Source organism: Oncorhynchus mykiss, chromosome 18 (assembly GCF_013265735.2).
Source record: "Oncorhynchus mykiss isolate Arlee chromosome 18, USDA_OmykA_1.1, whole genome shotgun sequence".
Taxonomy (NCBI): domain Eukaryota; kingdom Metazoa; phylum Chordata; class Actinopteri; order Salmoniformes; family Salmonidae; genus Oncorhynchus; species Oncorhynchus mykiss.
This window is the reverse complement of record NC_048582.1, coordinates 16,970,798-16,987,193: the sequence shown is the minus strand read 5'-3', so window position 1 is coordinate 16,987,193 and position 16,396 is coordinate 16,970,798. Positions and strand designations below refer to the sequence as shown.

The 16,396-nt window shown below is 44.3% G+C and overlaps 2 protein-coding genes across 5 annotated transcripts; one reads left to right on the top strand and one right to left on the bottom strand.

The window, feature by feature from the left end:
- Positions 1-3,045: 3,045 nt before the first annotated feature.
- On the bottom strand, positions 3,046-14,111 carry LOC110497065 (testis-specific gene 10 protein). 4 transcript variants are annotated; one of them, XM_036952057.1, is made up of 19 exons: positions 13,991-14,111; positions 13,302-13,509; positions 12,849-13,216; positions 12,550-12,758; positions 9,807-9,962; positions 9,501-9,686; positions 9,290-9,367; positions 9,009-9,160; positions 8,731-8,846; positions 8,474-8,628; positions 8,228-8,283; positions 7,902-8,070; positions 7,379-7,489; positions 6,747-6,932; positions 6,356-6,523; positions 4,148-4,329; positions 3,834-3,938; positions 3,568-3,720; positions 3,046-3,447 (listed from the first exon to the last, which is right to left on the bottom strand). In XM_036952057.1, the coding sequence occupies exons 3-19, from the start codon at positions 13,012-13,014 to the stop codon at positions 3,417-3,419; spliced, it is 2,379 nt and encodes a 792-aa protein (XP_036807952.1). In that variant the 5' UTR covers positions 13,015-13,216; positions 13,302-13,509; positions 13,991-14,111; the 3' UTR covers positions 3,046-3,416. The 4 variants fall into 4 exon arrangements, with proteins under 4 accessions (XP_036807952.1, XP_036807951.1, XP_036807950.1 ...); XM_036952056.1 differs by having other exon boundaries at positions 12,849-13,192; XM_036952055.1 differs by having other exon boundaries at positions 12,849-13,081.
- Positions 14,112-14,803: 692 nt separating this feature from the next.
- Positions 14,804-16,141, top strand: LOC110495687 (lipoyltransferase 1, mitochondrial). The gene has a single exon (XM_021571066.2). It carries the CDS (start codon positions 14,981-14,983, stop codon positions 16,118-16,120), a length of 1,140 nt encoding a protein of 379 aa, XP_021426741.1. The 5' UTR covers positions 14,804-14,980; the 3' UTR covers positions 16,121-16,141.
- The last annotated feature ends 255 nt before the right edge of the window (positions 16,142-16,396 follow it).

Sequence of the window (16,396 nt, the reverse complement as noted above, 5' to 3'; positions counted from 1 at the left end):
GCAGTCCCACCCACCCAATCAATGGTTAGGCGTCAGACAGCTCACCTTTCTGACACCACTCCCTCCACTCCCTCCCTGGACAAAGTGTGCTTTCAGGACTGGCCTTCTGAAAATCATTGTGAAATACAAACATGTAATAATACTACCTCTATGAGTGTGGCCTTATGTTGCCTGTACAGGCAAAGGAGGAACCTGCACACCTCAGCCCAGAAAACATTGACCACCAGAGTTAGAAATGTCCAATGTCTTGTGTGTTGCTCCCCAACAAAGAAGGCTTGTGTAAACATTAACCTCGCTGTCATGGTTTCCAGAGGAATGGTGTGGCAAGGGAGAGGCGAGCATCTGTTCGATTATTAACTATCCTTTCTGAGACCCACTTCTTTCTTTCATATTTATGAAGAACATGGGGTGAATTCCAAATGAAGGTATAGCAAGGTACAATATCTTCCCATTTCAAAGCTTTTCACATTCATCTCTCAGAGTTCAGTGCATTTCTCAGTGTTCTTCACATTTGTGGAACAAGACCCTACAAACATTGATGTTTTCACCCCTCTGTGTACTTGACTGTTTAAAGTAAATGGCAACTTCTGTTGATCCACTATAATGGGAACACCACTGTCATTTTTACATGTTACACTTGAATCATTTAGCAGACTCTCTTATCCAGAGCGACTTACAGTTAGTGCATTCATCTTAAGATAGCTAGGTGGGACAACCACACATCACAGTCATAGTATGTACATTTTCCCTCAATAAAGTAGCTATCAGCAAAGTCAGAGCTAGTAAGGGGGAAAAAGTAAAGTGTGAGTGTTAGTTCACGATGGGGTGTGATTATTTAAGATACTCCTTGAAGAGGTGTTTTCGGAGGATCGGCAGGGACTCTGCTGCCTTGGCTTCAGGGGGAAGCTGGTTCCACCATTGCTGTGCCAGGACAGAGAAGAGCATGGACTGGGCTGAGCGGGAGCTGCCCTCCTGTAGGTCTGGCAGAACGGAGTGCTTAGGTTGGGGTGTAGGGTGTTGAGCATAGCCTGACGGTAGAGAGGGTCATTTCCTCTTACTGCTCGGTAGGCCAGTACCATGGTCTTGTAGTGGGAAAAAAATCAAATTGATATCCATTCTACTCTTTCTATTTCTATGTATATGATTTCTGCCATTCTAGAGACCCGCTAGAACAGAGATCATCAACCAGATTCAGCCTCGGGACGATTGTTTCTTGAGCGGCTGGTCAAGGGGCCAGAACATAATTACAAATCATTTGTAGACTGTAGATTGACTGCAAGAAGCCCAAACAGATCTAATATTTGACTAAAACATAATCATTTCAACCCTTGTTTACATGCCTAAAGGATACACTGTGTATCTCTATCACGCATAGGAATTTTTTGTAACAGATTTCCAAATTAACAATAAAATGAAATACAGAAAACTTGGGGGGACTAGAAATTCTGCTCTCCTGCATCCTGTAGTCAGGCAGCAGCCTGGCAGCAACCTGACATCAACCTTTGGATAGTCATTACCTTGGGCAGGACGCAGACATTCAGCCTACCCAATCTACTTCTGAGACAGAACAGGAGTGTTATGACACACCTGGCACACTGCTAGTCACACCATGAAACTACACACACACCCCCCCCCCCCCCCAATACTAATTTCTACAGAACGCCCTCCACAGGTATAACTAGCTGGTACCCCCCACTGTGTCTTCACTGCTCTCTCTCTCTTTCCGTTCTCCTTCCCTCTTCAGGGCTTTCCTATTTTAGTGCTGAAGGTGACCTTGTTCTCACGTCTTTCCTGGTTATTAGTCTTATTATTGGTCTTATTTCATCTCTCCGAAGCACATCTTTCCACGCCCAATGAACCATATTATTACACAATGTCATAAAATAATGCTGGATAGAAACAGTGCAAGCTTCTTTTTTTATTGTTGATTGATGTGTGATGTGAGAGTATCGGTTTATGCCATAGAAACGGTATATTCAAATAGATTGCCGCTTGTGTTTCACAAACCCCTGTGATATTATCTTTCCTAATGATTGTAAATGCTGTTTCCCATGTTGGGTGTACTGTGCCTGTCCAATCTGTTTAGTTTATTGCAGGATTATCATGTGTCTGTCTAGTCATACAGTAAACATGGTGATTGGTCATAGCACGTATAACCTACTGTACCTGCCTTCTGTTGAGTTAGAGTAGGGATGGGCGACTTTGAGGCGTAGACTTTGGGGCGTAGAGAAAATGTTGCAGTTTTAAAGCAAGATTGAGGCAATTATAAACATTTTGCCATTGGGCTGAGAATACTTAGAAATTGTATATTTTATGTAAAAAAAATGTATTTAACCTTTATTTAACTAGGCAAGTCAGTTAAGAACAAATTCTTATTTACAATGAAGGCCTACCGGGGAACAGTGGGTTAACTGCCGTGTTTACCTCGTCAGCTCGGGGACTCGATCCAGCAACCTTTCGGTTACTGGCCCAACGCTCTAACCACTAGGCTAATTTCATGCAATTCTGCTCATTATGCAATGGCGCAGAGAAAAATGAGCAGTGTTACAGCTAATTTCCTGCAATTCTATTAATTTTGCCATAGGTTGGAGAGAAATAATTGCAGTTTTTAATATGATATCTGAGAGTGAATAACATTATCAATGGGGGCCCCCAGTCGGTAATTTCACCAAGATTACTATAAGTTTAGATGGCTCAACTAACTTACCAATCATAACTCAAATTTGCTGACGGGCTAATTGAGTGACCGGCAGTGACTGACATTACAAGAGAAAAACTGCTGATGCACAATTGCACCGTCTACTATTCTAACTCTCAACAGTAAGTTGAGACCCCAGCAACAATAAATCAAAATAACAAATTTTGTAAATTGATCCGCGGGCCTACAAAAGGGGGGCTGTGCAGACCACCAGTTTCCCATCTATGATTTAGAGAACAAAGCAACCCAGGGCGAGAGACAGAGACTGAGTGGCCAGTTGAACATGTAGCCTACAGTACCATTCTGCAAGGTTCAACTGACTTATGACTGAAAAGTAAACCAGAACAAAAAATATTATTTTTTATTAAAGCCCTTCTCTCAGAAGTTTTACAAAAAATAGAATACATTAATGAAAGAACATAATTTCCCTCTTTTAGCTGTAGTTCATTTGAATCAAATCTTCATCAAAAATATACTAAATGGTCACTCATTTTACAGATCAATACACAACCAAACACAGTGATGTCAGTTCATTTGTACAATTTAATAAAAAATACATTTGAGATAACACTTGTTGAAACTATTTCCGGTCTAGGAGGGTTGTTCTGAACCTGAGGTCCTGATCATGACATCACAAGTTTGAGTTGAAGAATGACATCATAGCACAGTGAGGACTAGAGAGAAGGTTGGGGTATCTTTCCTCCAGAGAGAGATCTGTTCAGTCGTAGAGGTCCTTGAACCCCAGGCTCCTGTCACCACACACACACACACACACACACACACACACACACACACACACACACACACAGTGAGATGTAGAAATATATGTGTGCTATATTCAGTGTGAGGTGTTCAGGGAGGGGGCCCACCTCTCTGGGGATCTCTCTCTGGCCAGGTGGTCTGGGGTGGACCACAGGGGCCTGCTGGGGCTGAGGGAGCGACGCAGGTGAGGGGAGGAGGGATGCAGGCCAGAGGACGATGACGACAGACCCTGACGACGCAGCTCCTGCACTGCCCTCTCCCTACGAGAGAGAGAGAGAGAGAGAGAGAGAGAGAGAGAGAGAGAGAGAGAGAGTAAATCACAAGCCAAGCCTTTACAACAAGCAAGGAGAGACAGACAGACTGACAGACGGACCTCTCAAACCGCTCAGTAGATAGCTGTCTTTTGGTCATGTCCAGGTCAGCCTCTAGCTGTGCCGAACGAGTACTCAATGTAGCCACCTCTCTACGCTGAGAGCTCCTGAGAGAGAGAGAGAGAGTGAGTAGGAGAGAGAGAGAGGGAGAGAGAGATAGACAGACCGAAATGTAGAGAGAGAGAGAGAATTGAGTTGGAGGTGGATAGATGAAAAAAAGAGAGAGAAAGAGGGAGAGAAACAAAGAGGGAAGCTGTCAAAACAGGCAACCGAACAAATCAGAAACCCTTCCAACAGCGACCAAGTGTCTGCTCACGCCTTGCTGTCGGCCGCGGTGAGTTTGTCCCTGAGCAGCTGGATCTCGGTGTGTCTCTCCTGGGAGCTGAGCTGTCGGTGTAGCTCCTTCTCCCTGGTGGACACCAGCATGGATTCCAGGCTCTTCATGCTCAGACGCTCACTGGACAGCTGCTTCCTGAGCAGCTCCAGCTCACACTGCACCTACAAGCACACACACAGTGTACTGTTAACACACACACACACACAAACATGTTGACATACACTACCGATTAAAAGTTTTAGAACACCTACTCATTCCAGGGTTTTTCTTTATTTTTACTATTTTCTACATTGTAGAATAATAGTGAAGACATCAAAGCTATGAAATAACACATATGGAATAATGTAGTGACAAAAACAGTGTTAAACAAATCCAAATATATTTTAGATTCTTCAAATAGCCACCCATTGCCTTGATGACAGCTTTGCACACTCTTGGCATTCTCTCAACCAGCTTCACCTGGAATGCTTTTCCAACAGTCTTGAAGGAGTTCCCTACATATGCTGAGCACTTGTTGGCTGCTTTTCCTTCAATCTGCGGTCCGACTCATTCCAAACCATCTCAATTTGGTTGAGGTCGGTGGATTGTGGAGGTCAGCTCTCCTTCTTGTTCAAATAGCCCGTACACAGCCTGGAGGTGTGTTGGGTCATTGTCCTGTTGAAAAACAAATGATAGTCCCACTAAGCTCAAACCAGATGGGATGGCGTATCGCTGTAGAATGCTGTGGTAGCCATGCTGGTTAAGTGTGCCTTGAATTCTAAATAAATCATAGACAGTGTTACCAGAAAAGCACCCCCACACCATAACACCTCCTCCTCCATGCTTTACGGTGGGAAATACACATCCGGAGATCATCCGTTCACCCACACTGTGTCTCACAAAGACACTGCGGTTGGAACCAAAAATCTCCAATTTGGAATCATCATACCAAAGGACAGATTTCCACCGGTCTAATGTCCATTGCTCATGTTTCTGGGTCCAACCAAGTCTCTTCTTCTTAATGGTGTCCTTTAGTCATGGTTTCTTGGCAGAAATTTGACCATGAAGGTCTGATACTGTGTCTGGGAAGCATTTACTTGGGCTGCAATTTCTGAGGCTGGTATCTCTAATGAACTTATCCTCTGCAGCAGAGGTAACTCAGGGTCTTCCTTTCCTGTGGCGGTCCTCATGAGAGCCAGTTTCATCATAGGGCTTGATGGTTGATGTTTTTTGCGACTGCACTTGAAGTAACTTTCAACGTTCTTGACATTTTCCGTATTGACTGACCATCACATATTAAAGTAATGATGGACTGTCATCTCTCTTTGTTTATTTGAACTGTTCTTGCCATAATATGGACTTGGTCTTTTACCAAATAGGGTTATCCTCTGTATACCACCCCTACCTTGTCACAACACAACTGATTGTCTCAAACGCATTAAGGAGGAAATAAATTCCACAAATTAACTTTTAAGAAGGCACACCTGTTAAGTGAAATTCATTCCAGGTGACTACCTCATGAAGCTGGTTGAGAGAATGCCAAGAGTGTGCAAAGCTGTCATCAAGGCAAAGGGTGGCTATTTGAAGAATCTCAAATATATGTCACGTTCTGACCTTAGTTCCTTTATTATGTCTTTGTGTTAGTTTGGTCAGGGCGTGAGTTGGGGTGGGTAGTCTATGTTCCTTTTTCTATGTTGTTATATTTCTATGTGTTTGGCCTAGTATGGTTCTCAATCAGAGGCAGGTGTCGTTCGTTGTCTCTGATTGAGAATCATACTTAGGTAGCCTGTTTTCCCCATTTTGTTGTGGGTAGTTGTTTTCTGTTTAGTATATGTCACCTTGCAGAACTGTTTCATTCTTCCATTTCACTTTGTTCTTTTGTTTTGTGCGTTCAGTCTAATAAATGATGATGAACACTTACCACGCTGCATATTGGTCCGATCCTTCTTACTCTTCCTCAGAGAAGGCGGAGATTCATTACAATATAAAATAGATTTAGATTTGTTTAACACTGTTTTGGTTACTACATGATTACATCTGTGTTATTTCATGTGTTATTTTGATGTCTGCACTATTATTCTACAATGTAGAAAATAGTGAAAATAAAGAAACCCTTGAATGAGTAGGTGTTCTAAAAATTTGACCGGTACTGTATGTGCGCGCACACACACACACGCACACACACACACCATCCCCTCCATGACTCACAGCCTCCTTGCTGGAGTCCAGTTTGACACAGAGCTCCCTGGTCTTCTCCAGGTCAGTCTGAGTGGCGGTGTGTTCCCCCTGGGTCTGTCTCAACTGCTCCTCAGTGTGCAGCAGACTCCTGTTGAGCTGAGACACCTGGCTGCTGCAGCTCCGCTCTGCAGACAACGCCTAGGATACACACAACTATAGGAGTCCAGGGTCATCTTCATTATGCACAACATGGTAAAACGTAGCTAAAAACCTTTTACAATAGAAAACTAAAATGAGCTTTTGTTATTGGACAACTTCAGGTAGTCCCACCCTGTTTCAGTCCGTTTGGTGTCTAATGAATACGACCCAGTGTGTAACCAGTGATAATCCCTCATGATAGAGACAGTGAGGTTATACAGACCTCCTGCAGACTGGCCTCCAGAGCCTCCACCTTCTCCTTGAGTCTGCGTCTCTCCATGTCTGAGGACATGAGCTCCAGCCTCAGCTCGCTGATGCTCCCCTCCGCCTGCCGCGCCTGCCCCTCCCAGCTCTCGGCCTGGGCCGACGCACGCCGCCGAGCATCCTGGTGCTCCCTGCACTCCCGCTCCTGGTGAACACACACACACAAACACACACACACACACACACACACACACACACACACACACATTTGGATTATTTGTTTAGCTCCACAATGAATCAGTGCAAGTGAAAAGGTCTTGGCTATCAATCCCTACCCAACTCCAGTCTGAAAACGTTGATTGCCGCTTACAGTAAGCACAAGGAGGAAAGGAAAAAAACACATTTTCAAAAAGGAATTGATCTGGAACTCAAAGGCTGCGTTTACACAGAACCCCAATTCTGATTATTGTTCCACTAATAGGTATTTTGACCAATCAGATCAGCTCTTTTGACAATGTTTGGGCTAAATATCAGAACTGGGCTGCCTGTGTGAAGCCATAGCTACTCTGGATAAGTGATAATTTGTTTGACAAGACATAACTAACAGATCACAGATTGAAATATCATCCATTCAGTTACAGCAGAGGGTACCTTGGTGGACAGCAGGTTCTCGGTGCGGGAGATGTCAGCCACATAGTCCTGTACCTTCCTCTGCAGCTCATTCACCTCCTGGGCAGAGTCCTCAGAATTCAGCTCCAGGGCCTGGACAGCAAAACAAACTAGACCTTACAAAGTGTTCGTGAGATTCTAAAGAGATAATGGCCATGAGGTTTGGTATATCATGAATAATATGGCATCCTAGTGTTTTCTACTACTGTTTGCCCTAACCAATCACCTGGGATGAAAAACTATTCTGGACCATGAGCCCATGGCATCTAGTCAAGTTCCAGTCTTTTTAGCTAACATTCCAATCCTTGCCACTCCTGTCACTTGGCAAATGACACATAGTACAATAGCTGAACAGAGACAATAGCTGAGTACAATAGCTGAACAGAGACAGATACCAGGCTACATACCATCCTCCCTAAATAATATAAACCCTAAAAGGTTGATCATTTCAAAGTTAAAAAATAATAATTGTGCTCTGGTTTGGTCAGAACGTGCTGTATCTGACCTGGTTGTTGAGGCGGCTCATGTCCAGTTCCTCTTGGAGTTGGGCATTCTCCCTCAGGGTGGAATCCTTCAACTTGGCCAAAGCCCCCAGCTCCTCCTCCGCATCCCCCAGCCTCCTCCTCAAAGCCTCCAGCTCCCTCTCCCGCCCTGCCAGCTCCTCACGAACACTCCTGGGGAACAGAAAGGTCACAGCCAGGGGTCAGAGTTTCGAGGTTAACTTACACAGGTGGTGCAATCCGTATGCGTTTCTGAGTGAGCCTTAGTATGGTGACCTGGCATCTGATGCTGCTGTGTGAAGCTTTGTGGTACTGGACAACTCAGACTCACTCTGCTGATGTCTCTAGATCCTCAATGGACAACCTGAGATTCCTGATGGTCTTCTCCTGAAGAAAAACACATAGAAACCAAAGAGACCATCACTCAATCACTGATACTAGACCAATGTGTCACATCTCATGAGGTGATATCCAAGTGGGCATTTCAACTTCCTAAAGTGGCTGGCAGGTAGGCTGGCAGGTAGGTAGGCTGGCAGGTACAATTGGCTGTGTGTGTAGTTAGTGTTCAGTTGATTACTTTGTCATCCAGCTGGTTGTGGGCTGAGTTAAGGAGGTCAGTCTTGTTCTCCAGCTGCTCCTGCAGGGAGTCTCTCCTCTGGTCCAGGTCAGTGATGGTGGACTGTAGACTGCTCACCTCCTCTCTTAGACCAGACATCTGCCTCAGTAGAGAGTCTGACACAACAGATAAGGCTCAGTTTGGTAAGGTTATCTGAAATAGTGTTATTACACACACACACACACACACACACACAGAGGCAGACCTCGTCTCCTCACCGTTCTTCTCGTCCAGCAGTTTGTTCCTCTCCTGGGAGTTCTGTAGTTCTCCGATGCGGGAGGTCAGTCTGCGCTGGCTGTCACTCAGGGCGTTCTGTGTCTCACTGTTGGACAGTCTGAACACACACGTGCGAGCACACACTTAAAATGATGATATTAAAGGGATTAAATGGACACTATAGAAGTAACAGCTCCCACACATGTCCAGTATGTGGCTGATGCAGGAAGGGAATCCCCAACCACATGACTTCATACATCAGTGCTGGTTCCTTACTTACCTCAGCATGACACACTCGTTCCTGGTCCTGCTGTGTTCGTCCTCAGCAGCGGTCAGCTTCCTACCCAGGGTGTGGACCTCCTCCTCCAGCCCCATCATGGACTCCCTCATCAGGGCAAGACGGCTCTTCTGGTCCCCCCGCTCATGCTCCAGCTACAGCAAGGAGAATCACCATGAAATGCAATTAGCAGAACGAACATTCCATTTCAAACTTAGGACATTTAAAGAGTGTGTCTGTTCTAATCATTGTGTTTCTATGGAGGTTTTCACCTCCTCACTCACAGTGAGAATGGCTGTCTGCAGGTCCTCCACCCTCTGCTCCAGATGAGCCCTCTCACTGATGGCTGTCTCCTGAGAGATCTGACAACACGCAACACAAACATAGACACTTTCTCTCAGCAGGATACACACACACACACATTAATTGGTAGTCAATAGATGGCCATGCTGGAACACTCAGAAGTAGATTGTCCAATCTGGTTAATATATTGACCTTGAGTCTCTCCCTCAGACTGTCCCTCTCTGTGCTCATACGGTGGAGGTCGACCTTGGCCTCGTCTCTCTCCGCCTCCACGCGCTTCAGGATGCTCTGAGCCGACACAGTGACACTGCTCTTAGCTGCGCGCGACGACTTGGATTTCAGTACCTCGCGACGCAGCGACGCTATCTCCTGCTGGGCCTGATGAAGAAAGGGATTGTTACCAGCAAAATGATTTCCCATTCATTTGGTCCTGAGCGAAGAAAAAGTCGGACAAAACGTGTTGTTGGAGTTAACTATTCCTTTAAGAATGGTACTGGCCTGCTGGTAGTGCATGCTGGTCTTGTCTCTGTCGGCAGTCAGAACTTTCACGTTGGCCTGGATCTCTGACAGGTGGCGCTCATACTTATCCAGCATGTTCTGCATCTCGTCCCGCTCTCTCAAGACCCTGATCAGCTCAGAATCATAGCTGCCCCCCTGCCCAAAACAGGGGAACAAGACATGATGTAAGATTTCAAAAGAGTACATCAGCTGTTACATTAGTATTATGACAAAGTGCTCACAGTCCAGGAGACATTGGTCAGAAATTAGATGTTTTTCTGATTAATATGGAAAAAGTAATATTTGAAGAGTTTATTTACAAAATGCTATGTCCACCAATTTTTTACATTTGTATTTTTTCATCAGAAATGATTGCTTATGGGTACCTTCATGTGTGTGTAAAATATTACTGTTCTCAGATGTTTAATTAATAGATTAAATGAAAATGTGTTTATTTTGCTAAACGCTATATTGTTTCGCTGGAATGTGTCACGCCCTGGCCTTAGTTATCTTTGTTTTCTTTTTTATTTTGGTTAGGTCAGGGTGTGACATGGGGGATTTACAGTGCCTTGCGAAAGTATTCGGCCCCGTTGAACTTTGCGACCTTTTGCCACATTTCAGGCTTCAAACATAAAGATAGAAAACTGTATTTTTTTGTGAAGAATCAACAACAAGTGGGACACAATCATGAAGTGGAACGACATTTATTGGATATTTCAAACTTTTTTAACAAATCAAAAACTGAAAAATTGGGCGTGCAAAATTATTCAGTCCCCTTAAGTTAATACTTTGTAGCGCCACCTTTTGCTGTGATTACAGCTGTAAGTCGCTTGGGGTATGTCTCTATCAGTTTTGCACATCGAGAGACTGAAATTTTTTCCCATTCCTCCTTGCAAAACAGCTCGAGCTCAGTGAGGTTGGATGGAGAGCATTTGTGAACAGCAGTTTTCAGTTCTTTCCACAGATTCTCGATTGGATTCAGGTCTGGACTTTGACTTGGCCATTCTAACACCTGGATATGTTTATTTTTGAACCATTCCATTGTAGATTTTGCTTTATGTTTTGGATCATTGTCTTGTTGGAAGACAAATCTCCGTCCCAGTCTCAGGTCTTTTGCAGACTCAGGTTTTCTTCCAGAATGGTCCTGTATTTGGCTCCATCCATCTTCCCATCAATTTTAACCATCTTCCCTGTCCCTGCTGAAGAAAAGCAGGCCCAAACCATGATGCTGCCACCACCATGTTTGACAGTGGGGATGGTGTGTTCAGGGTGATGAGCTGTGTTGCTTTTACGCCAAACATAACGTCTTGTTGTTGTTGCCAAAAAGTTCAATTTTGGTTTCATCTGACCAGAGCACCTTCTTCCACATGTTTGGTGTGTCTCCCAGGTGGCTTGTGGCAAACTTTAAACGACACTTTTTATGGATATCTTTAAGAAATGGCTTTCTTCTTGCCACTCTTCCATAAAGGCCAGATTTGTGCAATATACGACTGATTGTTGTCCTATGGACAGAGTCTCCCACCTCAGCTGTAGATCTCTGCAGTTCATCCAGAGTGATCATGGGCCTCTTGGCTGCATCTCTGATCAGTCTTCTCCTTGTATGAGCTGAAAGTTTAGAGGGACGGCCAGGTCTTGGTAGATTTGCAGTGGTCTGATACTCCTTCCATTTCAATATTATCGCTTGCACAGTGCTCCTTGGGATGTTTAAAGCTTGGGAAATCTTTTTGTATCCAAATCCGGCTTTAAACTTCTTCACAACAGTATCTCGGACCTGCCTGGTGTGTTCCTTGTTCTTCATGATGCTCTCTGCGCTATTAACGGACCTCTGAGACTAGCACAGTGCAGGTGCATTTACACAGAGACTTGATTACACACATGTGGATTGTATTTATCATCATTAGTCATTTAGGTCAACATTGGATCATTCAGAGATTCTCACTGAACTTCTGGAGAGAGTTTGCTGCACTGAATGTGGCAAAAGGTCGCAAAGTTCAAGGGGGCCGAATACTTTCGCAAGGCACTGTATGTGTTTTGTCTAGTCTAGGGGTTTTGTATGTTTATGGGGTGTTCTCTAGTCTAGGTGATTATGTAAGTCTATGGTTGCCTAGATTGGTTCTCAATTAGAGGCAGGTGTTTATCGTTGTCTCTGATTGGGAACCATATTTAGGCAGCCATGTTCTCTGGGTATTTTGTGGGTGGTTGTCTTCTGTCTATGCACCAGATAGGACTGTTTTTTGTTTTTTCTCCCCCCCACATTTGTTGTTTTGTATTTTGTAGTGTTCACGTTTATTGTCCTTATTAAACATGTTGAACACTAACCACGCTGCATTTTGGTCCTCCTCTCCTTCAACAGAAGAAAACCGTTACAGAATGCAATGTTGGTATCCTGTATATTTGACTGTGAAATGTGGTTGTCGCACCTAGCTACCTTAAGATGAATGCACTTACTCTAAGTCGCTCTGGATGAGAACATCTGCTGAATGACTAAAATGTCAAATGTAAATGTTTCACAGATCTTATATTACTCAATTAATTTTTATTTAATTGTTTTATTTTATTGATGTCAAAAATGTATCATTTCTGAGGCCTCCCGGGTGGCACAGTGGTCTAAGGCAGTGCTAGCTAATTTACCAACATTTCTGAAAATTGATATATAGCCTCATTTATACATTTATAACACTGAAGATGGTGTAACAAATCCCTATTTACATTTCTAGTTAATATTAGACAGACATTCCTTTACCTTGACAGGGGACTGGCGGGTGGGGCTGCGGCTCTGGAGGTGCCCCCGACAGGGGCTACAGGAGCACCTGCCCCTCAGCATCCTCCTCAGGCTGTCTGCTTCCTGTCTGTAGTAGTCCCTCTCCTCCTCCACGCTCCGCAAGAAGCTGTCCAGACGAGAGCCACGTTTCCCCCTGCTGCCTGGCTCTGTGAACAGGACCTGCTCTCTCTCTGTAGGATAGCCAACAATGTTACATCACATTCTGGCAACGCGTTCTCCACTACCCCCTCTCCTCTCAGTCCAGCCCCAGAGTAACTCACCTGTGAGGCTGAGCTTCTGCACCAGTCTGTTCAGACTGTCTCTCTCCTGGTGCAACTGGTCCAGTAAGGCCTGCAGGTCCTGCTCCTGATTCTGCTCTACTGTGGGGTTCAGCTGGGTCTCAAGTTCTATTGGTTCAGTGTCTGCCGACTCGCTATCCTGAGACATAGCCCAGAAGCCAGAAGCCAGGGTGGATGGTAAATGTAGGCTATTGATTATACTATTTTCTTTATGCCTGTTGAATTAGAATGCAATATAGTGGTATCAGTCGTGGTCTTACAGGTGTCACTTTGGTGATAGCGCCCTCTAGCGACGTGATCTTCCTCTGCAGGTTTTCGATGATGCTCTACAAAACCAGACCCCAAGAAATCTTGCATTGATTCAATCAGACATTCACTCATCCATTGTGTTCAGTATTCACATCGCATTCCCTCTTTAGCACACAGTAAGTCTACCTCTGCATGCTGTGTGTGGTCCTCTGTTGTCTCCAGTGTGGGGCCCTGCTGGTCCTGCTCTTCCTGCAGCTGAGCTGGTGTACTGATATGGCCTGGCTCCTGGTGGTTCTCCAAAGATAGCTCCTCCACCTCCTCCTCCCCCTCCCCTCACCCCCTGCTGAAGCTGCACCTCCTCAGCCCGCACACGAGCCACACTAACCTCTGCAGCCTGACACAGGAAGGGCAATGGGGATTAGGTGAAAATAATTCACATAAGAAAATGTCTGTATCAAGCTGATAGATAAAAAACTAACAAGAAGTGCCTGATTTATGACACTGTTCTAAACAATTTACGTTGTCATGGTAACCAAGCATATTCAAATTTGACCTTGCAAACCAAAACATTGCATTAAAGTTCCTTATTTGGCGAACAGGTTATTTTAATCGAGCTATTGATTATGAATGTATTATAAACCGCACAGTATTGGTGTTCAAAAGGTTGCTAGTTTGCAAAGTAGTGTCTTCCAAATCACAGCAATCTTGCTAACGACGCTAGCCTTGAAATGTCGAAAGCGCTACTGATTTGATTATGGCAAGATTGCTCGCTAAACACTTAAATATAATTAGGCTAAATCTACTCTGCTTGTCTAAGTAAAACGTTAGATGTAAACAAAAACAAATAATGGTTGAGAGAGAGATCTTCAACTTACTTTATGGAAGAAATAGTTATAGCTGTAGCTAGCAAATAGTTACGTGAGGTTATCTGGATAGATCACTGGGGTTTGCTGTTGTAAACCCTGAATGGCTCCTAAACCGCTTTTCATACGGATAAACGATCTGACCAATCAGATGTCAGGATTCGATGGGAATTCGCCATATCGCAAGCTTGCAAGCCAATCAGCAAAGGCCCTTTCTTCACAGTGTGCGTCCATTACCTTGACAACGCAGTGACCCGGTACTCCACCACACACTGACAGCACGTGCTGATAATGTTAGCAGAAGATAATGTTAGCCTAGTGTAATTCCAAATCTAAATGCAAAATATTATGCATCAGAATGACTGATTTGAATGCATTGCTAAATGCATTGCAGTGTTCTACGCAATTTATGCTACCATTTTAAAATAAAATGAATGCACCCCAGGCTTCAAATAAATCAAAGTTATTTTGCCTTACTCAGGATTAAAAAGTAGGCTACTATAATAAATTGCACTGTCAATCTGTTTTGTGCGAGCCTAGCTGTTGTCCCTCTGCAGTACATGATACTTCCATATAGTGAGCCTTTTGTGGCTGCTTTTGCAGAGGGGCAAGTGTTACCCTGTTACTTTGTTGATTTTGAAAAATAAGCCAAAAATAATATTTTAAATCCAACCCAGCCAGCCCCTCAGGAACGAGTCATCCTTTTTGACTCAATATACGATTTATGCCACTGGGTGGCGTGGAAAAAGCAGCATCGAAAATCATTTGTGCAACATGGAGTCGATATCGCTCCAGCACAGCAGATGGCAGTGTTACAACAAGGGTAAATAAAGTGCCTTTAAGAAAATAAGAGGAAGAACAGCGGAAATCTGTGTAAAAACGAATTGGATCTGAAAACATATTCACTCTGAATGTTTCCATTCATGTATTTTGAAAAGTTTCTTTCCACAAAAGAGATAAACTATTTTCAGATGCACAGAAGAAACGACAGATAGAGGCGCGATGATTTTAAGAACATTCTCGAATTTGTGCGCACAATCCCAAGCCTGTTTTCGATCGGCTCGAGCCAAGAGCACATTGTCAGCTGTCATTGACGAGACTGGTAAGTCAGGACTTATCCTCAAATCTTTGTCAACAGACATATTTGAAAACTTAGCATTGGAGGACTGGATACACAATCATGTTGACCTCCAAAACCGTAACATGCTCTTCTTATGGAGTAATGCCCCAGCGGTGGTGATAGGGAGACATCAGAACCCGTGGCAAGAGTGCAACCTTCAGGTCATGAGACAGAAAGGGATACCGCTCGCCAGGCGACGCAGTGGGGGCGGGACTGTATTCCACGATTTAGGAAATGTCAATTTGACTTTCTTCACCTCCAAGAAAAACTATGACCGTCACAGGAATCTCCAAGTTGTGACAAGTGCTCTGAAAGGACTCAGGCCAGACATGGATGTACGTGCAACAGAGAGGTTTGACATCTTGCTGAATGGCCAACACAAGATTTCAGGAACCGCTGCTAAATTGGGAAGGACAGCAGCTTACCATCACTGCACTCTGCTGTGTTCGGCTGACAGGGCACTGCTGTCCGCGGTGCTGAAATCCACCTGCCAGGGTATCAAGAGCAATGCAACGCAAAGCGTGCCATCCCCTGTGAAAAACCTGCTGGATGAGGACCCGACGTTGGACTGTGACACTATCATGGATTCAGTGGCATCCCAGTACAACACAGAGTTTGGTTTCAGCAGCCCTGTAACACTTGTGGACCCAAGTGATGAGCTGTCCTTGCCTGGTATCCAAAGAATGGCCCGTGAACTGTTGGCATGGGAGTGGACATTTGGAAGGACTCCTAAGTTCAGTATCTGTACGACTTTTGAGTTGAAAAATGACACATCTATCTGCAATGCAACTCTAAACATGGACATCAAAAATGGCATTATAGAAACTTGTGACATTGAGGTTCCCTCGGACTGGTTACCTGTGGAGTTGTCTCGAGAGTTCTCCTTACACCTGATAGGTGGGAAATTATGTCCCTATGAGACATCAGTAATCGCAGCAGAATTTCTGAGGACAATCCCACAAAATAAAGAACTTGAAAGAAAGATGTATAATCTGTGCCGAAGAGTTGTCTTCATGATGTGAATAAAGCACTGCTGCATGACATACTGAGTTGTCCAGGGTTTTGTTATTGGGATGGTTTAATCACCAGCTTCTCTGGACCAAGGGAAGGGGTGCTCTCTGTATAGCTGTTCTAGAAAGTTATCTGTAGACCCTGGCTTTATATGCACACAAAGTATTTCTATAGCACAAATTCTGCATAAACATCTAATTACGCTGGTAACCAGTTTATAATAGCAATAAGGCACCTCGGGGGTTTGTGATATGTGGCCAATATACCATGACTAAGGACTGTATCTA